At 44.0% G+C, this 26,812-nt stretch overlaps 2 protein-coding genes across 2 annotated transcripts; both read right to left on the minus strand.

The window, feature by feature from the left end:
• Positions 1 to 465: 465 nt before the first annotated feature.
• LOC128520692 (putative protein MSS51 homolog, mitochondrial) lies at positions 466 to 5,121 on the minus strand. Its single transcript, XM_053495048.1, has 6 exons — positions 4,709 to 5,121; positions 3,500 to 3,634; positions 2,584 to 2,708; positions 1,471 to 2,034; positions 757 to 850; positions 466 to 665 (listed from the first exon to the last, which is right to left on the minus strand). Exons 1-6 carry the CDS (start codon positions 4,723 to 4,725, stop codon positions 470 to 472), a joined length of 1,131 nt encoding a protein of 376 aa, XP_053351023.1. The 5' UTR covers positions 4,726 to 5,121; the 3' UTR covers positions 466 to 469.
• Positions 5,122 to 8,369: 3,248 nt separating this feature from the next.
• LOC128520711 (putative protein MSS51 homolog, mitochondrial) lies at positions 8,370 to 26,168 on the minus strand. The gene is made up of 7 exons (XM_053495070.1): positions 26,109 to 26,168; positions 22,913 to 23,080; positions 16,707 to 16,853; positions 13,671 to 13,795; positions 12,874 to 13,437; positions 8,747 to 8,840; positions 8,370 to 8,622 (listed from the first exon to the last, which is right to left on the minus strand). Exons 2-7 carry the CDS (start codon positions 23,068 to 23,070, stop codon positions 8,445 to 8,447), a joined length of 1,266 nt encoding a protein of 421 aa, XP_053351045.1. The 5' UTR covers positions 23,071 to 23,080; positions 26,109 to 26,168; the 3' UTR covers positions 8,370 to 8,444.
• Between the last annotated feature and the right edge of the window lie 644 nt (positions 26,169 to 26,812).

The following is a 26,812-nucleotide window of genomic DNA, read 5'->3' on the forward strand; positions in this document are numbered from 1 at the left end:
CATATAGAGGTTTTAACTATGGACAAGAGTGAACTATTTTAAAACTATTTAAATATTTTTACCATTTAACCTGGCTCTAAACGTTGCTTTACAAATTCCCCCACTGTGGGAAAAATTACTGTATATCTTATCTTGGAATATGGCTTAGCACCACTCTTTAAAAGATTATTATTATTATTATGTGACAGTAATATAAACGTTTTACCTGAGACTTTATCGAATTATCACACAGGACAGCCTTTTTTTTGCACAGGGGGTAAAAACTTGTGCAGGCACACACTATATCGATCATTATTATTATTAGCTATTCTGTGTTGATTTGTGACATAACCTGCAAATTATATCCATTTCAGGTTAAGGGGGCGAATACTTTTGCAAATATGGTTCAAGCTAAAAAAAAAATGTCAGTGCAGATGTGAACCGTAAACCTACATCAATAAATAACATTAACATAATGGGACGAGGATGGCTAGTCGTCCTCATCCGGCTGGTCCTCCAGCAGGCCCTGGAAGTTCAGGTAGAAGGCGTTGCAGTAGCTCAGCTCCTTGTTGGGACTCGACTGCACCTGCTCAGGCTTCTGGGAGCTAAAAGGGTTCGGTCCAGTGCCTTTAATGTCCATCTCCAACTCCACCAGGATCTGTACGGAGTTCTTCAGCTCTTCATTGCTAAGAGAGAGAACATTAAGGAGGTTTTAAATCATTATGTCATAATATATAATATGTATGGTGAATGTTATTAATTGCTCTTTCTCCTTACTTGATCATAGTGAATAGGGTTGGAATGCTGTAGTCTCTGAGCAGCAGCAGGGTTGGTAACCATCCATCTGTCATTCCCTGTCTGGAGTTAAAATCTACAGCCAGAACATATAACACATACCTCTGACACGGGGCAAGGTAGAACAGCACACAAGCAGAACAAACATTTTTGTTCATCTTTCAATGCTTTAATTCTTTGTTAGGAGTGCCACAGAGGTTTGATTTGGGCCCTGCTTTTATGACAAAACCTTTATTTTCACCTTAAGTCCTGAGATTTTTGTCCACAAGAGCTTCTAACTCCTCAGCGTCTGTTGTGTCTTTAGATACAGCAACACATCCCAGATTACTTCCTGTCTGTTGGGATCTAGGTCTAAAGCCTTCAACCCTATGACACCACCTACATGGTATAGTAGCTTAAATCCCACCACCAGACTGGGAACCCTGTGTCCACCAAGGATCATTCCAGTCTGAGAAACCTGAAGAGGACTGCACTTAAGAAACTTGCAAAGTTAACTTAATGGTATTCAAAAGCCCTCAGCCCTTTTCCTACCACTATCTTAAATTGAGCCTGGTTATGATCAGGGTCCAACCCAGTTCCTGTCTGTACCTGAAGAGAAGTTATTTTCTAGTAAGCCATGTACATCTTGTTCTGATGACTGAAAACTCAGTGCTATGTGATAATAGCATATCTCCTTCAGTGTGTCAGTGTGTGTACCTGGATGAAACCCCACCACCAGGTCTGGTCTTGCTGCCTCTCCCTTCTCCACAAGCTCCTCCCAGAACTCATGGTACAGACCCTTGTAGGCGCTAATGTAGACCCTTCCTCGTGGACCAAACGCTCTTAAAGGAGGCCTCACAATGGGCCCCTGCATCACCTCTGGACCCACCATGACAACCTCCAGACCCTGATGTCCAGGGAACATATGGCTCAGCTCATCCAGATCTGTTGTCCTTGCACCCAGGGTCTCATTGTTTCCAGCCCCAACGATGTGGATGGTGAGTGGTTTGGAATACGGGTCTAGACCAAACATCTTCATCGCCATTCCAATAGTTAGTGGACGTGACAGGAACTCGCTAGACACGCGCCACGCAGATTCACAAAGCTCCACCTCATCTGGGCGTGGCCGGCAGGCATTGGTCCAGAGTTCTGTCATGTTCTTTCCAGACAAGGTTGGCTTTATACGGGTTGTGATGTCGCCCTGCATGGAGAGCCAGTCGTCCCAGCATCGAACCTCTTTAGCAGGTTTGGACCACACCTCTGTGGGGAAGGGCAGATCTCCTATTGGGTGAGACAACACACAGGATGTGAGGCACAACACATTCTACGCTGCCCCAAGTACACTTCACAATTCAAAATAAATACAAGGATGCCTTAACCCAAAGCCCGGTTGCCTCTGCCAGGACATTAGGACTTGGCTATAGACTGCCATTTGCTTTTTCACCACTTTTCCCTTCTGGTATTGTATTAAATATTGAATTTTCTGTATTTTCTAATTTGTTTGTTTGGGAAAGCTAGTTTAATCATGGCTCTAGTGTAAGGTTTTTATCTCATGTTTTGGCCTTCATTTCCCATAATTAATCTTTTTTTCTGTTTTCTGGATGTATGGGTTTAATTTCACTGCGTAACAAAACACCTGAAGTTTTAACATGAGTGTCTAAACTTTTTTATACCTACTGTAATTTTAATTAATATTGATCATGGAAATTGCCCAAAATAAAGGAATAAAAAAAAAAAATTAACAGGTCTGGTGTTTTCAATGATGGCAAAAAACTGTAACCAATCAACTACCATTTTTGATCTGCCTGTCTACTTACTCTTCATCCTCACCTTTATAAACAAGCCACTCCACAAGCCTGTCCACCGCAGCCATACGCAACTTAACACAAAACTTCTTATGCACAGACCAGTCCTGCTTCTGACAATCTTTACTGCAGTAATACACATTTAAACACCTGTAACATACAGAGAAACCGTGAGAGGCACAATCTATACACACAGAGTAATGAGGAAAGTAATCAGATGATTAAAAATTAAATGTTCTAAAGCCCAGTGAATGAGTCTGTTTCAGCCAACTTCACCTGATGTCTAATGAGCAAGTCGCTCGTAGGGTTCGTAGTTTGTGTAATAAATGTTATTAACATGCCAATTTAAAAAGGAAACCAATATAATTAACATTATACAGCAGTAAGTTACGGATCGCCTCTGAACAGTCTGTGTCGTTCTGTTCACGGCTAACGCCAGCTACAAGCCACTAACTCGCTTCTAACACAAGGCCGAATCCCAAATCCCTCTCTAACTCCTGATTAAGGGCACTACTTGGTGTGAGGAACAAGGGATTAGCGCACTGTTGTTTGGGCTTATAAAACAAAACCTGGTGAGTTTTTCAGGACTGTCCGCCACCTCCATGGTTTATTCTCCTCAAGTTCTGACTACACAGTACCGCTAAGAGTTTAACACCACTCTCACCTCCTGTTAATTACACTAAGCTCATATGGAAGGATGTGTGTGGGCCGAGCAAAATAACTGGTGAAGAAAGGAACAAATCATTACCTGTTGATCATAACTGGTGTTTGTGGAACTGTTTTATAAAAGCGATATCACACTCGTGGTCGTGCTGTTGTGCTGAATATCAGCACGATCGCATCACAGTTGTTCGGATCTTCAGTACGACAACACGACCTCGAGTGTGTTACTGCTAAAATAATAATAAAGTACAATGTGCACATGAAGAGGTTCGTCTGACCTGGCACAGCGTTTCAGCGGGTCTGTCCCCTGTGACGGCTGTTTCCCACATCCCGCACAGAATTTGAAGGATTCTTCCATTTTCTCAAACATTTCCTTCTGAGTGCGGAAAGTGAGAGCTTTACTCTCTAAAGAACTACAAAAAGAAGAGATACAAAGTGAAACAAACAACACAAACAACCCAATGACCATTTCCCCTCATTCAGCACTCTCAGGACGGATACACACGCTCCAACACCCTTATTGTAACACAACTAACTTCTTTACTACAATTACAAGTTGCAGGATAAGTGATTATAACACCAGAAAGCTATCGTTCTACCGGAGCAGATGTTTTAAAACTATTAACTTTTCATGTAGTTATTAGGAGAAGTGTTTTATCATGATGGATAAATGTCTGGATGAAGTTATTTAAAAACTTATTTTGGTTTAAATCAGATGTAACACACACCATCCAGTCGGAGTTTCTTTACTCTCACACCTCATTCATACCAGTGTATATAAACAGGGTGATTTATCTGTGTGTGTGTGTGTGTGTGTATTCACAGCGCTGTGCCTGAGCATCCTGGAGCTGGTTGAGTTTTATTATTTAAAGCTTTTATTACCCTGATGGAACTGCGAGTGTGATGGTCAGTGTGTGCAGCACATGAGTTATGTGTGTGTGTGTGTGTGTGTGTGTGTGTGCGTTTCGGCCGTGTGGTTCTGTTCCTCATTCTCAGCTCCGTCATGTGGTGAAGGTCTGGGGCTAAAAATACCACCACCTGTTCCACCATGTCTGTGTAAGTGCTCCACACACACACACACACACACACACACACACACACCACTATGCTGTACAGACCCTTCAATAAAATACATGAATAAAGTAATGGAGTCTCTCTAACTGATGAACAGACATGAGAAATAAAACCTGGGCTCTAAGCTCCGCCTCCAGGCTTTACGTCACTTCCTGTGTGTCAGGTATTTATCCTGTTGATCCATGAGAGTTGAGAAGGTTCTCTAAAGATCATTATTAGATTTCATACATATGTGGTGAAGACTAGAAGAGTTTGAGTATCTTTACTCAGGTTAAGTGTTTATCATGATGTCCTGCTGAACTCAGGATACACAGCTCAGTGTGTGTGTGTGTGTGTGTGTGTGTGTGTGTGTGTGTGTGTGTGAGTGTGTGTGAGTTAAAAAAATAAATAAAATAGATAAATAAAGCTCTTACCTGCTGCAGTCTGTCATTCTGAACGTCTTTCTCGTTTCTTTCTCCTTCCTCAGATCTGATTTCAGAGCTCTTATTATATTTAAGCGTGCACACACACACACACACACACACACACACACCCAAACACTCGGTGAGGTTTATATCCTCCTACACGACCTTCTCCAACCTTCTCCTGTCTTCTCCCGTCCCCTCGTCCCAGGGGTCGCTGGTGATCACCAGGAGCAGGAGTTATTTCCAGAAGGAACCAGAACTGTGTTTAACAGATATGAGGGAGGGCCTGGGAGAGGCTTTAACACCAACACTGATGATAACAACCTCGGGCAGATCAGGAAACTGATGTACAAGTGAGGAATGAACCACTGTGGGAGGCGGAGTTAAAGACAGAAATCAACAGTAAAGGAGTGGCCTGGCTGTGATTGACTGCACCTGATGATTCTCTCCTTTTATTCCTCCGATACCACAGCAATTTATTACCCCTTACAATAAACTCATAAATAAATATAAGTATACTGTATATTTTATTAAATGAGTGTGTGTGTGTGTGTGTGTGCCCTGCAATCAACATCCCACCCTGTCCAGGGTGTACCCTGCCTCATGCCCTACGTCTCCTGGGATAGGTTCAGGTCCCCCGTGACCCTGAATACAGGATGAAGCGGTAAAGAAAATGAGTGAGTGAGTGAGTGAGTGAGTAAGTGAGTGAGTGAATGAGTGAGTGAGTGAGTGAGTGAGTGAGTGAGTGAATGAGTGAGTGAGTGAGTGAATGAGTGAGTGAGTGAGTGAGTGAATGAGTGAGTGAGTAAGTGAACGAGTGAATGAGTGAGTGAATGAATGAGTGAGTGAGTGAATGAGTGAGTGAATGAATGAGTGAGTAAGTGAATGAGTGAGTGAGTGAATGAGTGAGTGAGTAAGTGAATGAGTGAGTAAGTGAGTGAATGAGTGAGTGAGTAAGTGAACGAGTGAATGAGTGAGTGAATGAATGAGTGAGTAAGTGAGTGAATGAGTGAGTAAGTGAATGAGTGAGTGAGTAAGTGAACGAGTGAATGAGTGAGTGAATGAATGAGTGAGTGAGTGAATGAATGAGTGAGTGGACATTTTATCTACATTACATACAGTTCCTGTGTTCACTTATGCTACAGCAGTGATAAACACTCGCTCCCTCTCTCTCCCCCCCCTCTCTCTCCCTCTCTCTCTCTCCCTCCCTCTCTCTCTCTTTCTTTATTCTCTCTCTAAGTTAAGACATACAAATTGCAGTGTGCACCGTAAATCCCCCAAACATTTTCAGCTACAGCTTAACTCTGTTACACACTAACATTACACACACACACACACACACACACACACACACACACACACACACACACACACACATTGTTTCCTTATGGAAAAGATCTTCAATTACACACATCTTCCGACCAATCAGAATCAAATTGAAGAAGCTTTGTGAAAGTTGTACATGGCTTTAATCTATATGATGTGATAGAGGGATAAATAATAAAGAACATAAAAGCTTAAACAGGAGGAATGAGACTGAGAGCTGGAGATTTAAGTTTGAAATTTATTTCACATGATTTATGATATGTGCAGTTCATTAGTGTGTCCACTAGAGGGCAGCGCAGATTAAAGCTGAAGTGTTGTAAGAGGCCTAATGTAGACTGATGCAGACTTTTCAGGGTAAAAGCTTTGAGTTCAGCAAAAAGTAGGAAAAACACACTTCAGTCCACACTTTTATAACAAAAAACATCTCTCTCGAACTGATCTAACATCTCCGTCACCGTCACAACAACAACAACAACAACAACAACAAAAGATCTGCAGCTTACTTCAAACTCAGGTGTAGAGAGTAAAGGTCACTCGGTGTGTCTTTACCAGTGTTGGGGGATGTAACTTTTTAAAGTAACTAATTACATTACAAAATTACTGCACTGTCGCCTTGCACCTCCAGGGTCCGAGTTCGATTTCCGGCCAGGCTCGATTCCCGTCTCTGTGTGCATGGAGTTTGCCGTCTGGCTCGATTCCCGTCTCTTCTTCTGATCTTACACAGTAAACTTTCTTCTCTCTTATTTAAATTTCACATAAACAAACAAACACACGCACACACACACACACACATTAATGAAAAGACTTTTTTTTTTGGAAAAATGAGCAGGGAACTTCGCTAATGACACTCGCGTGAGCACATACTTACAGAATTACTGCTATAAAGTAAAACAAACAAATAAACCTAGACTTTACCTTTGAAAAGAATCGCGACAGTGCAGTGTTTCTGTGTAGAGCAGAGAGAGTGTGTGTGTGTGTGAAGCAGAGAGGGGGTGTGGGGGTGTAAAAGGGAGAGAGAGAGAGTGTGTGTGAAGAGGCACGGTGTCAAATTACGCTCGGGCACACATAACTACAGGCTGATACAGAGAGAGAAAATGGATCTTTAACCTCTTTAATGAGACTTGCTTTTCCTTTACATGCACGCTGTACACACACGCATACAGACACAAAATAAAATAATGTTTTACACACACACACACACACACACACACACACACACACACACACGGTCACGGTGTTATAGTAAACCGTACACGCGTGCACGGATGTTGATTATACCAGTAAGAGACAAGCACTAAGACCCAGCAGGGAGACGATTACCCACAATTCCACAGCGCAAGAGAGAGAAAAAACGTTGGCTCAGTTGTGATCACGTGACGCTTGGCGTCAAAACAAGAAGCGCATGTGTGATACATGATACTCGGTACTCGTAAACCAAGACTTGTTCGTTTTTCAAGACAAAATTTATTAAAAATCTTTGCTCGTCTTGCGGAACACTCGCAAACAGCGTTACTCGCAATCCGAGGTTTCACTGTACTTAAATAGCGGACCTAACGTGTTAGATTACTCATTACATCAAAAAAGTATTCCAACGTGTTACACCCAACACTGGTCTTTACACATTAAGTTCAGTACATCTTACTCGATTAAAACTTCCTCAAAGTGTAATGTGTGTGTGTGTGTGTGTTTGTGTGTGTTTGGAGATTAAAGGTTACGTTTTCAGAACTTCCTTCTGGAGATTTAAAGTTCTTTATAAGATTAAAGATTACTCACAGCTTAAATAAATTCCTTAGTGTGTTTCTGGAGAATGAAGGTTCTAAAAAACCCGTTTGTAAAGATTAAAGGTTTGCATATTTAGTTTTAATTGAAAGTTTTGAAACACTCCTTTTTGAAGCTTTACAGTTCTTCAGGAGATGAGATGTTTCTCAGAAGATAAAGTTTCTACAAATGGTTCATTGGAGTGCGCTTCTGGTGGTCAAAGGTTTTTCTAAACATGACTGATATTAAAGGGTCTCTCCCCTCGTTAATGGAGGAACAATGTTCTCCTGATCTCAATAATGAATATTTTAACAGAATTTGTATTAAAGAATTGTGTCTGTGCAGAGGTTTACATGGAGGATAAAGGGTCCTTAAAAGGTCTTTGTTTAGATTAAAGGTTCCTCTCTGTGTTTAAGGGTCTTCTGAGTTCCTTTATAGACACAAAATATTCCTCAGATTGGTGAAAGTTAAAGGTTCCTCAAATTTTTATGTGGAGATCAAAAATAATTTTTGTTGAGATTGAAGCTTGTGAGAATTCAAGAATCCCTCAAAGATCTATGTGGAATTTTCTTTTTTGGAAAAACCAAAGCTTCATTCATGCTACAGTTATAAGATAAGAGAGTAAAGGTGTTTGTGGAAGACCTGGTCATCCTCATCCGGCTTATGATCCAAGCAGGCCCTGGAAGTTAACGTAGACAGCATTGCAGTAGCTCGGCTCTTTATTGGGACTCGACTGCACCTGCTCAGGCTTCTGGGAGCTGAAAGGGTTCGGTCCAGTGCCTTTAATGTCCATCTCCAACTCCACCAGGATCTGCACAGAGTACTGCTGCTCTCTATCACTGAGAAAGAGAGAGAGAGAAATGAGGCATTTCTTGCACTATACTTTTTATTTAAGTGTGTGTGTGTGTGTGTGTGTGTGTGAGAGAGAGAGAGAGAGAGAGAGAGAAAGAGAGAGAGACTTACTTGTACATGGTGAACATTGAGGGAATGCTGTAGTCTCGGAGCAAGAGCAGCGTGGGCAGCCAGCCTTCTCCTAAACCCTGAGACGCATGAAACCCTGCACACACACACACACACACACACACACACACACACACACACACACACACACACAGTATTGCAGCTTTATATTAATGCACTCACTCTAGTATCATTTCCATGCAGCAGCTCATTCACAGGGACGTATACAGAGTTTATCGCTGCTATAATGTAAATCACACCAGGAACTACAAATGATTTTGAATTATAAAGTATAACGTTGTTCTTTAATAAATAAAAACTGTACCTGATGGAAACTAATTGTGGTGTAAGAGCAATGAAACCCTTCAAGAATGATTATTGTCTATCCTCTATATCACTTAGTCCAATTCAGGGTCATGGTGGTAGCAGTAGAAGCGGAGATGCCCAGATTTCCTGTCTCCAGCAACTTCCTACAGCTCCTCCTGGGCGAGCCCCAGCTGCTTCCAGATCAGTTTAAAGACATACTGTAATCCCTCTAGTGTGTACTGGTACAGCATCGGTACCACATCACTGCAAAAGCTAAACTGAACCTATGATCATCCCCTTTCACATCATTTGAGATACTCAAACCCCTCCACCTGGTATAGGCCCCCACTTTCCCTTTCCAAGTCAACAAAACACATGTAGACTGGACTGGCCAACTTTTACTCCCCTTCAGTCATCTGTGTGAGAGTAAAAAGCTTTCTTCCTCCCAAATCCACTATCAACGTTAGCCTCTTTTCCTTAGCATTAACCAGTGAGGATAAGAAGTTTGATGTCCTGGTAATTGGCACATTCCCTCTGGTCCTCTTTTGTTTAAAGATGGGGACCCCAGTTGGTCACCAGCCCAGATTGCCAGTCCAAAGGCACTGTGTCAGCGATGACATTCCAACAAAACTGACCGCCAATCTTATCCACCCCTGAATCCTTGCCACTGCAGAGTTTAAATACCTCAGTGTCCTCAGGGACGATCTGCCCATCTTGATTCACGCACACTTACATTCCATACAGACTTAAATAATGCTCTTCATTGTGTAAAGCTGCTTTGCGACAATGACAATTGTTAAAAGAGCTATAAAAATAAAAAATTGAATTGAACTTTAGCTTAAGAGATGGATTTAGGCTCACCTACTGCTTCCAGCCCCACCTTCCCGTTAGGAGGCACATCTCTTAGGTTCAGCAGCTCCTCAAAGTGCTGTTTCCAAAGCTTTCCTAAGTCACTAGTCAATGGCAGAGTTTCACCATCCTTACTTAACACAGCAGCAAGGATGCTTGCTTAACACCCCCCCCCCCTATTTAAAAACACATCAAAGCTGCCAAACAGCTTTCCAGAACATCTTTGAAGCCAGCTGCAAGTCACTTTTCATGGCCTCTCCAAACGCTATCCTTTCTGCACCTGTCACTGCCATGCCTTTTTTTTTGCCTGTTGGTTTTCCTTTGCTGGAGCTGAAACTCCTCGAGCCAGCCAGGCTCAAAAAGCCTCCGTCTTTACCCTGACAGCTTCTCTCACCTCTAATACTACTGTTTGATATTTACATTTAGGCATTTGGCAGACGCTCTTATCCAGAGCAACTTACAATTTACCATCATTGGATAGATTCTTGCAGGTGCCAACAAGCTTTTGACCACAGATATTGCATGTACGTCTGTTTCTATAATGGAGATCTTATACAAGATCTATTTTATACATTTATTCCCCTTTTTCTGAATTTTTACGATTTTCTCCCCTAATTTAGTCGTGTCCAATTCCTCCCAGTCACTGGAGGCTCCCACATTGGGTTCAACTGCCAATCAGTCGGGAGGGCCGCAGGCCGACCCACATGACGTCACCAACCAATTTTTTCGAACTGCTTGCTCACGCAGTGTTGGGGGCGGCGTAACACACTCGGAGGAACCTGATTGGCTTGTAGAGCCGTGATTAATGTGGGAGCACTGAGTACCCCTCACCCCCCCCCTCTGAGAGAGCTCCGGCTGTGAGAGGTAACAGCATCACCCGGGGATTGAACCAGCGATCTCCGGATGATAGGGCGAGCGCTTTACCACTGCGCCACTCGGAAGCTGTACAAGATCTATTTTGATTCAGTTTTATTTTCCCTATTTCCTGGGACTTGTGAAAAGCTTTCTCAGAGGTGGGAATTAAAATACATTTGCAAATAAATAAATCTGAGTCTTCCACCAATGACCCCAGCTACTCGTTTGGGTCTACCTGGCTGTCTCCCCAGCATCTGATCCAAATCATCACCAGATGAACAATGAAATCTGTCTGCAGGGTCATCTCTAAGACAACCCTACTTTCTCCATGATGGCTGAGGATTCTACACTGCTGTCAGGTGCATACTGTATTGGTACAAAATAGTTTTCCTCTCTGCAACTCAAAGTCAATTTCAATCACAAGGCTCTTGTCAGGTGGACAAACTCTAACTTTACTGCAGCCAGCCACTGACTTGTCCCCACACCCACCTGGTGCTGCACGCCCTGAGGAACTCCTGTGTAGCGAAGGACCAGCCCTTATCGAGGAGTTCATACCAGACTCTTCCTCAGAGCTTCCTCAGACTCCTCCCCCAGTGAAGTTACAGACTGTTTATTTTACAATTATACCTACAAATGCTGTTTATAATTAACTATGTTACAAACAACACCTGTTTTTATAATAATATTACTGTTTTTTAAATACACAAACTAAACAGGCTCTAATGAAAATAAAATCAATTATAAGATGTGTGTGCGTGTGTGTGTGTGTGTGTGTGTGTGTGTGTGTATACAGTATGTAGTGATTATAAACATGAGCTTTTTGTAATAAGGAGTCGTGAACCAATAGCAGCGGTTTAGGCCAGGACCTTAAATGTGTCTGATACTGATACCTCTAACAGCTGCTGGGGGTAAGAGCTCACTAATGTGTTAAGCAACATAAAAGCTGTGAGTGACCACACACACGCACACACACACACACACACACACACACACACACACACACACATTTATGGACGTGACTAAATGCAAATGATCTGACTAGGGATACAGGTATGAAGTAAGACTCTACCATAAGATTAAGACTTGAGACCTTGTGTGTGTGTGTGTGTGTGTGTGTGTGTGTGATGATGAATATTAAACATGGCTGATTGGTCCACCTGTGGCCACAAATCACCGTCATGGCCACCAGTCTAAAGCTTACACAGAGAGGGACTGAGTTACAGGATTGTGTGTGTGTGTGTGTGTGTGTGTGTGTGTGTGTGTGAACCGAAGCTTAGGAACAAACCCAGCGCTCTGGTTTATCACCATCTTAAAGACCGCCTTTACACTGAACGCAGCCAATCATCCATGACATTGGACATGATGTCATTTCTTACTCATTCTCTATAGCACGTACCCAGAACCCCCGAAACCCTGTACAGGATACGTACTATGGAACACGAGTCATGTCCGGTAACACATGCAGGTGTGCATTTAACGAGTTTCAGCTTGCTTCTGGTTGGAGATCTTGTCACATGTGTGTCTCTTTGGGATGCGTCCAGTGTCTGGAAACGGTTTCACTCTACCATGAAGACGGTTCTGGCCTCGCCTGATGTTGACAGCTGTTTCTCTGAGAACTTGACTTGGCTGCAGTCGCTCGATAGTTCAGGACTGGAATTTCCTACGAGTCTACTGAACTGGCTGCCACCTAACACACAGTATGACTTCAGATCAATTCCTGCTCTCTGTTTCACCCAGATAAGGATGGGTTCCCTCATCAGGGACTATCTGACCATTTTGATTCATACACACTCACATTCTGTACAAACTTAAATAATTCTTTTGATTGTGTAAAGCTGCTTTGCGACAATAACAATTGTTGAAAGCGCTATACAAATAACATTGAATTGAACATGCAAACTCCATGCGCACAGACCCGAGGCAGGAATTAAACCCTCAACCCTTGACCCTTGCTATCCACTACGCCACTCCGCCACCCGAGATGATGATCATTGTAATGTCACAACGGTCAGTGTCTCTGTTTCCATTAATTGACTCTGGCTCCAGTTACTGTAGTTCCACACACCGATCGGTATCTTCATATCTACAATGTCTGTGTGTTTACATGCAGGTGTGTGTACCTGGATGAAACCCCATCACTAAGTCTGGTCTTGCTGCCTCGCCTTTTTCCACAAGCTCTTCCCAGAACTCATGGTACAGACCCTTGTAGGCGCTGATGTAGACCCTTCCTCGTGGACCAAACGCTCTTAATGGAGGCCTCACAATGGGCCCCTGCACCACCTCTGGCCCCACCATGACAACCTCCAGACCCTGATGTCCAGGGAACATATGGCTCAGCTCATCCAGATCTGTTGTCCTTGCACCCAGGGTCTCGTTATGCCCGGCCCCGACCAGGTGTATGGTGAGAGGTCTGGAATACGGGTCAAGATGAAACATTCTAATCCCGAGTCCTATTGTCAGCGAACGTGAGAGGAACTCGCTAGACACACGCCACACAGATTCACGAAGCTCTGCTTCCTCTGGGCGTGGCCGGCATGCATTGGTCCAGAGTTCTGCCATGTTCTTCCCAGACAGGATAGGTTCCATGCGGGCTGTGAGGTCACCCTGCATGGAGAGCCAGTCGTCCCAGCAACTAACCTCTTTAGCAGGTTTAGACCACGCTGCTGTGGAGAAGGGCAGGTCTCCTAAACACAGTCACAAAAAATATTGTAAACTGAAGTGTTGAATATTTTATATAGATAGAGTGTGTGCTCTGGGTTATGACTTCTCATCTGAAAGTCCAACTGAAAAATTCCACTAGTTCTTTCCATAAAACAACTGACAAAACAAAAATAACAGACCACTTGAAGGTAAATCTAACCAGTCTCACCTGTGTGCATTTAACGAGTCTCACCTGTGTGAACATAACAAGTCTCACCTGTGTGTATAAGCCAGTCTATCAGCCTGTCTATGGCCACCATTCTCAACTTCTTGCAGAACTTCTTATGAAGACTCCAGTCCTTCTTCTGACACTCTTTACTGCAGTAGTACACGTTTAGGCACCTGGAAGGAAAAGAGTTTGGGTGAATGGTGAGCTTAATTTAGAACCAGGCCTCATGGTTTTCGCAGTTTGAGCATTTTTATGAGAACTGCATGACATATCTGTGTAACTTCACACTGCGCCAAGCCATCATAAACTCTAACCACTGCTCAAAGACAGGGGCAGCAGAATGTGGAGGGTATTTATGGCTCTTTATTGCAGCTTGGAGTCAAACATTCATACAGCAGTCAGATGCTAATCTCAGAGGGCCAGATGGTGTTAAAACCCAAATCTATGACCTTTATCACACCAGCTGCCACAGGATTTACGATTTACTCTGCGTGGGGTAACCTGCTACTCGTCCTGACCTACAGCTCTTATTAAACATGGCTCAGACTGCTTCTGCACGCCGACATCATCATCACGGCTTCTCACTGTAACGTCTTCAGAAGGACATTAGATTACATTAGATTAGATTCAACCTTATTGTCACTGCATATGTAAGTACAAGGCAACAAAATACAGTTAGCATCCAACCAGAAGTGCATTTTCGCGGTGCAGAATAATTTGCATATATAAACAGTGAAGGAGGAAGTGGAAATGAGCAAATGTTTATAGGTGGGTGCAATAAGGAAGGTATTGTAAACCAAAATAAAGAATTTGCATGTAAACAGTATACAGAGAAGGAGTTATATAAGTGCAATGATTTTAGATGTATGCAATAAGGAAGATATTGTGCACCATGATAAATAATTTGCAGATGTAGATTGTTTATAGATTTATATACACTGTGTGCAATGAAGGAAAATATATACAGGTTTTAATGAGCCCAATCACCGTGGCGTCATCTGCAAACTGCAAAAAGAGGAAGAGAGAGTAGAGAAAGGGACTTAGCACACAGCCCTGTGGTATTCCGGTGCCAAGGATGGAAGAGCAGTGGTTATCTACCTGAACATGATGGAGCCTATTGGTCAGAACGTCCAGGAGCCAGTTGTATAGTGATGCACTAATGCCCAGGTCTTCGAGTTTGGTGACTAACTTGGAAGGGATGACCATGTTTAAAGGCTAAACTGAAGTCAAGGAAAAGCAATCTGATATAGGTGTCTTTATTGTCCATGTGAGAGAGGACGTATTAATCTATACACTGATACGCAGAGAAGTGGTGTACTACATATAGTTAATGCTAAAGTGAATGATAATACTAATAGACAGCTGATGCTAGGCTAATAAAAAGGTAATGCTAGGCTAATAGAGGTGAAGCAAGGCTAAGAGAGAATAATTTTATGCTAATTATATCCTTGTTGTTTCTGGTTATGTGTGTGTTGTTTGTTTTAGGCTTATTAACTAAACAGGTGCTAGAGCATCATGAGGCTCTAAAACAGTGGTGTGTGTGTGTGTGTGTGTGTTATGCCCTTGACTTTACTCCTGTCCACACCTTTATACCCCATAGTCCATGGAGCTAAGCTTCAGGATTAATATGTTTTATTTTCTATAGAAACCCACAAAACACACACACACACACACAAGGCTGAGGCTGTTGAGGTACACTGCTTGTCCCTACAAACACAGACTCATTTCAGATGCTACATTTCATGTAAAATCCTTTTTCTGTAAAATAAAAACATAATCATACAAATAACTAAATGAATCATTAGGTAAACGTGTGGTTGGTCAAATGTGTGGCTTGTCAAACATTCAGCTATTTAAGCATACAACTAGCTAATCATAACGGTAATTAAACGTATGGCTAGTTAAGCATGCAGCTAACTACATACTACGAACTAACATAAAATACATTTAAATAAAATCCTCATTATTTATCTTCCAAAGCCACAGAGAGCCGCGGCAGAGGGATGAAAGAGACATGCGGCTCCAGAGGACGCCTGGTCTAGTTAAGCGTATGGCTAATAGTTAATCCATGTGGCTAATTAAGCATACAGCTTAATTTACATGAAAAGCCCTGTGAGATGATGCTAACGCTAAGTGTTGCTCTTAATGTTAGCATTAGTTTGCTTTATTTAAAATAATTAGCTTGTTGTCGTAGCTCAGACTAGCATCTGTTTCAGCTAATGAACCTCACCGGGCAGCCAATCAGGTTCTCACTAATGATGTGATGAACAATATGATAACAATAATTATTATTATAATAAAATTATAAATATGACTTTTTTACAGAATATTGTAGCTTTTGATTAATTATGAGGGAACTTTCTGTGCGAGCACGTTCTCTTACACACCCTCTCTTACACAGCAGTGACACTGGAGACTCCTTACAATCCTTAGATCAGGATTTATCAGGGTGTAGTTTGTTAAACCTCACAGTGTACTATCAAATGTGTTTTAATTATTTATAAACATTATAAATCAACAGTAAGTGTAACATTCTGTTTCTGCTTTGAAATTCACTGTTGTTGTGTTTACGTCTCTTTACTGTCACTAGCGGTGATTGGTGATGAAGTCAGAGACCTTGGAGAAGTTTTAGATCTTCATTCTAACGAGGAGAGACTAACACTGAGACACGATGTCAGAGGAACGCATTTTAACCATACAAAACGTTTAAATTTAAAAAACAGATGTGTAATGTAGACCTTAAATATGAAGTGATATTATATTATTATTATAAATTATTATCCATGACGAGGACAGAAACAGGGACAGACTAAAGGCTAAATGTGTGTCTTTGATCTCTAATTTGCAGTAAGTGTTAACGTCATTACAGTACGATCAGACGCACAGTGAAGTGGATCTGTGGTTAGAACTGGACTTCCGTCCTTGTCCCAGTATACACACGCACGGCAGGGGAATTGATTTATGGAGTATGTCCGACTCCCCTACACTATGTGGCGCTATGTGCACTTTTACCATGTTAGTATTGTGTTACATCTAACACTAAATACTAGACCAATAAGTTAGCTGGCGGCAAACTGCACTCACTTAGCACAGCGTCTGAGCGCCGAGGGGTCGGGCAGGTGGGCAGGGAGTTTAGAGCAGCAGGCACAGAACTTAAAAGTCTCCTCCATCTTCTGAAACATCTCCTTGTGAGAGCGGAACCCGACCTTCCCTCTCCCCTCCAGAGCCGCTCTGATGGACAAACAGACAGGTATATCCATTAGCTGGAATGCAAAATAAATGTGTGTGTGTGTTTGCTCACATATTTAATGACTTCACAGGAAATGGAGTGTGCAAAACGTGTGTGTGTGTGTGTGTGTGTGTGTGTGTGTGTGTGTGTGTGTGCACCTGCATAGATGAAAATTGGGGACAAACATCAGAGTTCACACTAGTCTGGGAACCTCTCAACACTTAGGGACATACACACTGGTCCCCAAGTGCTTTGGTATTCTAAATGTGTTCAGGTGGCCAAGAAAGTGTACTGGTATAAAGGTTATGTTTAAATGTAACACGACTTCAACCCCATTTAACCGGCTGATGCTAATACATGCTAATGCTACACACTGATTCTACACATTAATGCTACACGAACAAACCAATTTTTCTTTCCTAATTGGGACGTTCAGTTCTTTTATTTATGATTTTTTGATTAATGTTTAATGATGATGTTTAACATGATAAAATGCGAGATGACGTCAAGAATCTTTTGTCCCGGCGTGTGTGTGTGTGTGTGTGTGGGTCCCGGGGGCCTTACATACGGTGCGCCCCAGGAGCGTATGCACACAACACGCTCACCGGAAGTAAACAACAGCCCCAGGTAAGTGGAATCTCATATCTCTACATGACAGAAACAAAAACGTGTAGCCTGTTAGCGCTTGTTATTTACAGATGTAATACGTTAGAATTAAAGTGGAACGGAGCCGGTTAACAGGCTGCCAGGGAGAGCTGGGGTTAGTTTATAGACATTTCTTGTGGTTGGTTACCAGGTTTACACATATCTCAGAGGGATTTTGGTTCTTCTTTACAGATCTTCACTAAATCCGTAAGGTTTCTTGCCTGTCACTTGGCAACACAAAGTTTTAGTTCCCTCCATGAATTTTCTATAGGGTTAAGGTCTGGAGACTGGCTAAGGCCACTCGATCACCTCAATTTACTTTTTCTTGAGCTACTCCTTTGTTGCCTTGGTGTTATGTTTTGGGTCACTGTCATGCTGGAAGTCACATCCAAGACTCATCTTCAGTGTTCTGGCTGATGGAAGGAGGTTCTCGTCCAAGATTTTACAATACATGGCCCCAGCCATTGGCGAAGCCTACGTTTAGCAGAAAAACAGCCCCAAAGCATGATGTTTCCACCTCTGTGCTTGACTGGATTATGTTTTTATGGTCATATGGTCCAAACATGGCTAGTCGTGTTGATGCCAAAGAGCTCAAATTTGGTCTCATCTGACCACATCACTTTCTTCTAATTGTTCTCTGTTCTCTGGCTATCTTATGGGCACTACTGGATTTCAATCCATGGCGTCATATTGTGTTACCAGTGGTTTGTTTGTTGACTGTTGTCCCAACTGCCTTGAGCTCCTCTAATTTGGTCCTGGGCTGATCCCTCATTTTTCTCATAATCATCGTTAGCCCAAAGGGCGAAATCTTGCATGGAGCTCCAGACCGAGGGTGATTGATGGTTATTTTGTATTTCTTCCATTCGTTCCAACAGTTCTCTTTCTGACTAAGCTGCTTGCTGATGTCTTGTAGCCCATTCCAGCCTTATCCAGGTATACAGTCCTGTCCCTGACATTCTTTGACAGCTCTTTGGTCTTGCCCACGGTGGTGAGGTTTGAATGGAAGATAGAGGTTCTATGGACAGGTGACTTTTATACATATAACGAGTTGTCGTTCACGCCACATTCTTAAAGTAACAGGACTAATCTGTGTACATAAGCACATACTCAGTCTATAGACGCTAGAATTATTGTTAGTTGGTAGGGGATTAAATACAACACAATCTCAGTTAGACACAGCGGCCGTAAGTACGGTTCATTGCAACTTACCACGGATTTTGGCGTAGTGACTACATTTACAATTTTTCTGCATGAAAAATAAACCATGATTATTTTTTCCGCCGGACCTCTCGGAAGCTCACAGACCCTGCATCTTACCGTGAGTCAAACCGCAAAGGTGAGATAGGGTATAATGGCCCCCAGCATACACACACACACGTGAGATAGTGTATAATGGCCCCCAGTATACACACACACACACACACACACACACACGTGAGATAGGGTATAATGGCCCCCAGTATACACACACACACACACGTGAGATAGGGTATAATGGCCCCCAGCATACACACACACACGTGAGATAGTGTATAATGGCCCCCAGTATACACACACACACACACACGTGAGATAGGGTATAATGGCCCCCAGTATACACACACACACACACGTGAGATAGGGTATAATGGCCCCCAGTATACACACACACACACACACACACACACACACACACACACGTGAGATAGGGTATAATGGCCCCCGGGATACACACACACACACACTCACACGTGAGATACGGTATAATGGCCCCCAGTATACACACACACACGTGAGATAGGGTATAATGGCCCCCGGGATACACACACACACACGTGAGATAGGGTATAATGGCCCCCGGGATACACACACACTCACGTGAGATAGGGTATGATGGCCCCCGGGATACACACACACGTGAAATAGGGTATAATGGCCCCCAGTATACACACACACACACACACACACGTGAGATAGGGTATAATGGCCCCCGGGATACACACACACACACGTGAGATAGGGTATAATGGCCCCCAGTATACACACACACACGTGAGATAGGGTATAATGGCCCCCAGTATACACACACACACACACGTGAGATAGGGTATAATGGCCCCCAGTATATACACACACACGTGAGATAGGGTATAATGGCCCCCGGGATACACACACACACGTGAGATAGGGTATAATGGCCCCCAGTATACACACACACACGTGAGATAGGGTATAATGGCCCCCAGTATACACACACACACACACGTGAGATAGGGTATAATGGCCCCAGTATATACACACACACGTGAGATAGGGTATAATGGCCCCCGGGATACACACACACACGTGAGATAGGGTATAATGGCCCCCAGTATATACACACACACGTGAGATAGGGTATAATGGCCCCCGGGATACACACACACACGTGAGATAGGGTATAATGGCCCCCGGGATACACACACACACGTGAGATAGGGTATAATGGCCCCCGGGATACACACACACACGTGAGATAGGGTATAATGCCCCCCGGGATACACACACACACGTGAGATAGGGTATAATGGCCCCCGGGATACACACACACACGTGAGATAGGGTATAATGCCCCCCGGGATACACACACACACGTGAGATAGGGTATAATGGCCCCCGGGATACACACACACACGTGAGATAGGGTATAATGGCCCCCGGGATACACACACACACGTGAGATAGGGTATAATGGCCCCCGGGATACACACACACACGTGATATAGGGTATAATGCCCCCCGGGATACACACACACACGTGAGATAGGGTATAATGCCCCCCGGGATACACACACACACGTGAGATAGGGTATAATGGCCCCCGGGATACACACACACACGTGAGATAGGGTATAATGGCCCCCGGGATACACACACACACGTGAGATAGGGTATAATGCCCCCCGGGATACACACACACACGTGAGATAGGGTATAATGCCCCCCGGGATACACACACACACGTGAGATAGGGTATAATGCCCCCCGGGATACACACACACGTGAGATAGGGTATAATGGCCCCCGGGATACACACACACACGTGAGATAGGGTATAATGGCCCCCGGGATACACACACACACGTGAGATAGGGTATAATGCCCCCCGGGATACACACACACACGTGAGATAGGGTATAATGCCCCCCGGGATACACACACACACGTGAGATAGGGTATAATGGCCCCTGGGATACACACACACACATGAGATAGGGTATAATGGCCCCTGGGATACACACACACACGTGAGATAGGGTATAATGGCCCCCGGGATACACACACACACGTGAGATAGGGTATAATAGCCCCCGGGATACACACACACACACGTAAGATAGGGTATAATAGCCCCCGGGATACACACACACACACGTGAGATAGGGTATAATAGCCCCCGGGATACACACACACACACGTGAGATAGGGTATAATAGCCCCCGGGATACACACACACACACGTGAGATAGGGTATAATAGCCCCCGGGATACACACACACACACACACGTGAGATAGGGTATAATGGCCCCCGGGATACACACACACACACACACACACACACACACACACACGTGAGATAGGGTATAAAGGTATCGTTTTATTCACTGGAATGCAACTATAAATTTAATATAATGTTTCTGTTTGTTTTTTATTGATATTCTGTCTCTATCCTTTACAATAAACCTATGATAAAATTATAGATTCCTGTTTGCAAGTGAGCAAACTTACAAAATCTTTTTTTGGAGTAAGCCATGCTGTGTCGCACTTTTGTTTCTGTTTCTTCCGCACACTCTGTCTATACATGGTAAACTATTGCATTAATTGGCTTTGTTGAATGATGTGTATAGCCACGCCCACCTCGAGGATAAAACGCGCAAGATTACTGGTACATTAATAACATTGTCTAAACTGTTCCATGATGTTCCATGATCTTAGCGGTACCAGCTTTATTGCTGCTGCTTTTACACTTGCTTCCAGACATCCCATAGTGTACAATACTGTACACTACACCACAGCCACTAGCAGAAAAACGCTGCACGCATCTGACAATGTACCCTGGATATGTCATCTAACATCCGCAACTGAACTTGCAGGACTCTACCCGTTCTTATCTTTGAAAGTTTAACTCGAAGGTTCATATATTGATGACTTCTCATTTATCAGAAGAGTATCAGTCAGCAAAGCTGTCACTCGGTCCGGATCTGGACCTCAGTCTGCCATTTAGTGATGTCTGATCTATAGTTTACGATAGTGTCCTGGTCTCTAGTGTAACCTTACAGTTTCAGTGCTTTTAGAGGTAACTGTATGTGTACACACAAACATACACACCGAGGTAAGTGTTTACAAAATGCATAGAACAATCCACATTGATGTCTCGTGCCTTCCAGTATGTACTGATTTTGTCATTTGTAAGGAAATGGATAGACATGATAGTAATGTCATGTTTCTGTTTGCATAATGTGCATAAACTAAAGTAATTCATTACGGCCTAATTAAAAATATTTAGGTTTTAATTAACATCTTGAAAAAAAGGTTTTATTGTGGGATGTTTAATAAAAGTGTCAGGTGTGTTGTGCGATAAAAGAGTATCAGCGAGAATGAAAGGAAAGGTGTACAGGACAGTGGTGAGACCAGCGATGCTCTACGGCTTAGAGACAGTGGCGCTGAAGAAAAGACAGGAGGCAGAGTTGGAGGTAGCAGAGCTGAAGATGTTGAGGTTTTCCTTGGGAGTGACAAGGATGGATAGGATTAAGAATGAGTTCATCAGAGGGACAACCCACGTTAGATGCTTTGGAGATAAAGTCAGAGAGGCCAGATTGAGATGGTTTGGACATGTTCAGAGGAGAGATGGTGAATATATCGTTAGAAGGATGCTGAGGTTGGAACTGCCAGGCAGGAGGACTAGAGGAAGACCAAAGAGGAGATTTATGGATGCAGTGAGAAAGGACATGAAGTTAGTTGGTGTGAGAGAAGAGGATGCAGAGGATAGGGTTAGATGGAGGCAGATGATTCGCTGTGGCGACCCCTGAAAGGGAACAGCCCAAAGACAAAGAAGAAGAAGATTGTGGGATGTTTAATGCTTTCTGAATGTAAATGTAAAAAGATATGTTACTGATAGTGGTCTTCTTTTATGTTTTTTTTTTTAGAAAAAAACTAAACGCAGTGACTGATATCCAGGACTGAGGAGCAAGAGGAAGACGAGAAGCATTTAGTTGGAAGCCCTAATTCTGGGGAATTATTTGGAAGCCCTGAAATATCCTGAGTGATAGTGTTCATCTACGGCTCTCAAATAACACAAATCAATGTTTATAATCAGTGTCCCCAAAATTAGTAAATATGTCATAAGTCCTTATTTTCCTTCTATGCAGATGTGTGTGTGTGTGTGTGTGTGTGTACCTGTACTCAGAGTAGTCCTTCATGTTCAGTTTGTCCAGGATGACTTTGGAGAGCCCAGGAACGTTTGAGTCCAAAGAGTAGAACCCAAACTGGTCAGAGAAGACACTGTCAGGACTCGGAGCAAAGGATTCTGGTAGAGCTCCAACCGTTCCTGCCATTTTAATTACTCTGTTCACACACACACACACACACACACACACACACACACACACACACACACACACACTAAAGATGTAACTAGTGATCTGTGTGAAGAGTAACGAGAGACATATAAATAATTAAAATATAATTACACAAATTTACTAAATAAACTTAACTAAGAATGTGTTTATTAGCGTATTATACCAATAAGAAAATGTGTCTTGTTAAAATGTCATCACCACCACCACAACCACCACCATCACCACCACTCCAGCTCACAGGTAAGGCTGTTTTCCTAAGACTCTCGGTTATGTTATATATGTGATGGTGGTGGTGATTTTGGTGATGGTGGTGTTGGTGGGGGTGATGTGTGAAGGTGGTGGGATGAGGGTGGTGTTGATGGTGGTGGGGGTGATGTGTGAAGGTGAAGGTGGTGGGGTGAGGTTGGTGGTGGTGGGGGTGATGGTGGTGGCGGTGGCGGTGGTGGTGGCAGAGGTGATAATAGTGGGGGTGATTGTGGTGTTGGTGAAGGTGATATGTAAAGGTGATGGTGGTGGGGGTGAGGGTGGTGTTGGTGGTGGCAGCGGTGACAATGGTGGGGGTGATGGTGGTGGTGGGGGTGATGTGTGAATGTGATGTTGGCGGTGGTGATGTGTGATGGGGATGGTGATGGTGGTGGGGGTGAGGGTTATGGTAGCGGTGGTGATGATGGTGGTGGCAGAAGTGATGGTGATGGGCATGATGTATGATGGTGGTGGTGGTGTTGGTGGTGATGGGGATGATGGTGGTGGTGGTGATGGTGGTGGTGTTGGTGGTGGGGTGATGTGTAATGGTGGTGGTGGTGGTTAGGTTGTGGTTGTGGTGGCAGCGTTGATGGTGATGATGTGTGATGGTGGTGGGGCGGTGATGATGGTGTTGGTGGTGATGGTGTTGGTGGTGATGGTGGCGGTGGTGGTGGGGGTGGTTATGGTGGTGGGGGTGATGGTTGTGGGGGTGATGGTGGTGGGGATGATGGTGGCGGTGGTGATGGTGGTGGGGGTGATATGTGATGGGGATGGTTATGGTGGTGGGGGTGGCAGCGGTGATGGTGATGGGGATGATGTATGATAGTGGTGGTGGTGGCAGCGGTGATGGTGGGAGCGGTAATGGTGGTGGGGGTGAGGGTGATGGTGGCAGCTGTGATGGTGGTGGGGTGATGTGTGATGGGATGGTTTTAGTGGTGGCGGTGACAGCGATGATGGTGATGAGGATGATGTATGGTGGTGGTGGTGGTGGCAGCGGTGATGGTGGGAGCGGTGATGGTGTTGGGGGCGAGGGTGGTGGTGGTGATGGTGGTGGCAGCGGTGATGGTGATGGTGATGTGTGATGGTGGTGGTGTTGGTGGTGATGGTGGTGGGGATGATGTTGATGGTGGTGGGGGTGATGGTTGCGGTGGAGATGGTGGTGGTGGTGGGGGTGATGGTTGCGGTGGTGATGGTGGCGGTGGTGATGGTAGTGGTGTTGGTGATGGTTATGGTGGTGGGGGTGGTAGCGGTGATAGTGATGGGGATGATGTATGATCGTGGTGGTGGTGGCAGCGGTGATGGTGGGAGCGGTGATGGTGATAATGTGTAATGGGGTTGGGCGGTGGTGCTGGTGGTGCTGGTGGTGGGGGTGACGATGATGGTGGCGGTGGTGATGGTGGTGGGGCTGATGTGTGATGGTGGCGGTGGTGATGGTGGTGGGGGTGATGTGTAATGGGATTGATGTGTGATGGTGGTGGGGGTGATGGTTGCGGTGGTGATGGTTGCGGTGGTGATGGTGGTGGTGTTGGTGGTGGCGGTGATGTGTGATGGTGTTGGTGGTGATGGTGGTTGGGTGATGGTGGCGGTGGTGATGGTGGTGGGGGTGATGTGTGATGGGGATGGTTATGGTGGTGGGGGTGGTGGGGAAGGGGGTGATGGTGATGGTGATGTGTGAAGGTGATGATGGTGGGGCTGAGGTTGGTGGGGGTGAGGGTGGTGTTGGTGGTGATGTGTGAAGGTGGTGATGGTGGAGAGAGCTTTATAACCCCTCACTTACACACACCATTAAACATTTACAGCTCCTAGGTTGCGAACAACGGTATCTGTATAGACTGTACACTGTCACTAACACCATAACACAAAGTAACACACAATCACTAACACACACTAATAATGAATACACACTAACACAACACAAACAAAGTAACACAAACACCAACAGACGTTAACACAAACAGACACTAAGACACAAAATAATCAAAAATAGCAACAAGGCAATAACACACACTAACGCACTTACACTAACACACACTAACGCACTTACACTAACACACACTAACGCACTTACACTAACACACACTAACGCACTTACAATAACACACACTAACGCACTTACACTAACACACACTAACGCACTGACAATAACACACACTAACGCACTGACAATAACACACACTCACGCACTGACAATAACACACACTAACACTAACACTAACACACACTAACGCACTGACAATAACACACACTAACGCACTTACACTAACACACACTAACGCACTGACAATAACACACACTAACGCACTTACACTAACGCACACTCACGCACTGACAATAACACACACTAACACTAACACTAACACACACTAACGCACTGACAATAACACACACTAACGCACTTACACTAACACACACTAACGCACTGACAATAACACACACTAACGCACTTACACTAACGCACACTCACGCACTGACAATAACACACACTAACACTAACACTAACACACACTAACGCACTGACAATAACACACACTAACACAAACACTAACACACACTAACACTGAAATTAACACACACTAACAACTATCTTAAGGATAAATAAAAAGTAAATGGAGCAGCAACTGAATTTATAAAATCACACACATGTGCTTTCTCTCTCTCTCTCTCTCTCACACACACACACACACACACACACACACAAGGTAGAACATGGATATAACTACAGACTCATGTAAATAAAATTAAATGAAGAATAAAATAATCGAGATCCTCACCAAATACTTCTCACCAGATTATCACACCTTCTCCCTCTCTCTCTCTCTCTCTCTCTCTCCTTTTTTAGCCTGCTGTTCCTCCAGGTCCAGGTCCAGTACCCCAGGGGAAGATAATATTACTCCTCTCACTTTTATACCCCTCTATAACGTCCCCTCCCAAACATTCTGCTGCCCCTCAGTGTAACACTTCGCTGCACTAAATATTAACGCCTTCCTGCCCCAGACACCAGCGGCTCTAATTACCCCAGTAAATCCCCCCGGCCTTAACAGCTTAGAGTTTAAACTCGATTAAATACTCTGAATTTAAGAGACTTAAAGAGTGCCATCCTGGGACTTTTGGAGGTCCTGAAGAACTTCCTGAGCTTCTCTTCAGTGTTTAATCTCACTGGAGTGTGTAGACTTTCACCTGATAGAGAGAGATTGATTAATTGATTTCGGAAACCAGAAATGCCCCAGAAATAAAACCAATCACAAAATTTACTTTCACCGTGCGGTTCATTCACTCACTCACTGACTTACACAGTTCCCTCAGCAGGCTGGAGGTGGCAGCAGATCAGCGTGTCACACCAGGTCATAGTCTGCTGCTTCAGCTGCCACACATTCCACTCTCTCCCTGAGGAATCTCCAGATGTTCCCGAGCCTGGGAGATGTCATTTCTGCACCAGGTCCTGAGTCTGCCAGGTTCTCCAGGTGTACAATAGAGC

This window comes from Clarias gariepinus, chromosome 4, assembly GCF_024256425.1.
Source record: "Clarias gariepinus isolate MV-2021 ecotype Netherlands chromosome 4, CGAR_prim_01v2, whole genome shotgun sequence".
NCBI classification, from domain to species: domain Eukaryota; kingdom Metazoa; phylum Chordata; class Actinopteri; order Siluriformes; family Clariidae; genus Clarias; species Clarias gariepinus.

What these genes read in the sequence shown, in the direction of transcription:
- LOC128520711 (XM_053495070.1), bottom strand. Translation starts at nt 23,070, where the DNA reads ATGGCAGGAACGGTTGGAGCTCTACCAGAATCCTTTGCTCCGAGTCCT. An exon ending in AAGGACTACTCTGAGTACAG is followed by an intron (nt 16,854 to 22,912) that starts GTACACACACAC and finishes TTTGTCCATCAG; the next exon opens with AGCGGCTCTGGAGGGGAGAG. An exon ending in AGACTGGCTTATACACACAG is followed by an intron (nt 13,438 to 13,670) that starts GTGAGACTTGTT and finishes GACTGTGTTTAG; the next exon opens with GAGACCTGCCCTTCTCCACA.
- LOC128520692 (XM_053495048.1), bottom strand. An exon ending in GGAGTGGCTTGTTTATAAAG is followed by an intron (nt 2,035 to 2,583) that starts GTGAGGATGAAG and finishes CTCACCCAATAG; the next exon opens with GAGATCTGCCCTTCCCCACA. An exon ending in ACCCTATTCACTATGATCAA is followed by an intron (nt 666 to 756) that starts GTAAGGAGAAAG and finishes TCTCTCTCTTAG; the next exon opens with CAATGAAGAGCTGAAGAACT.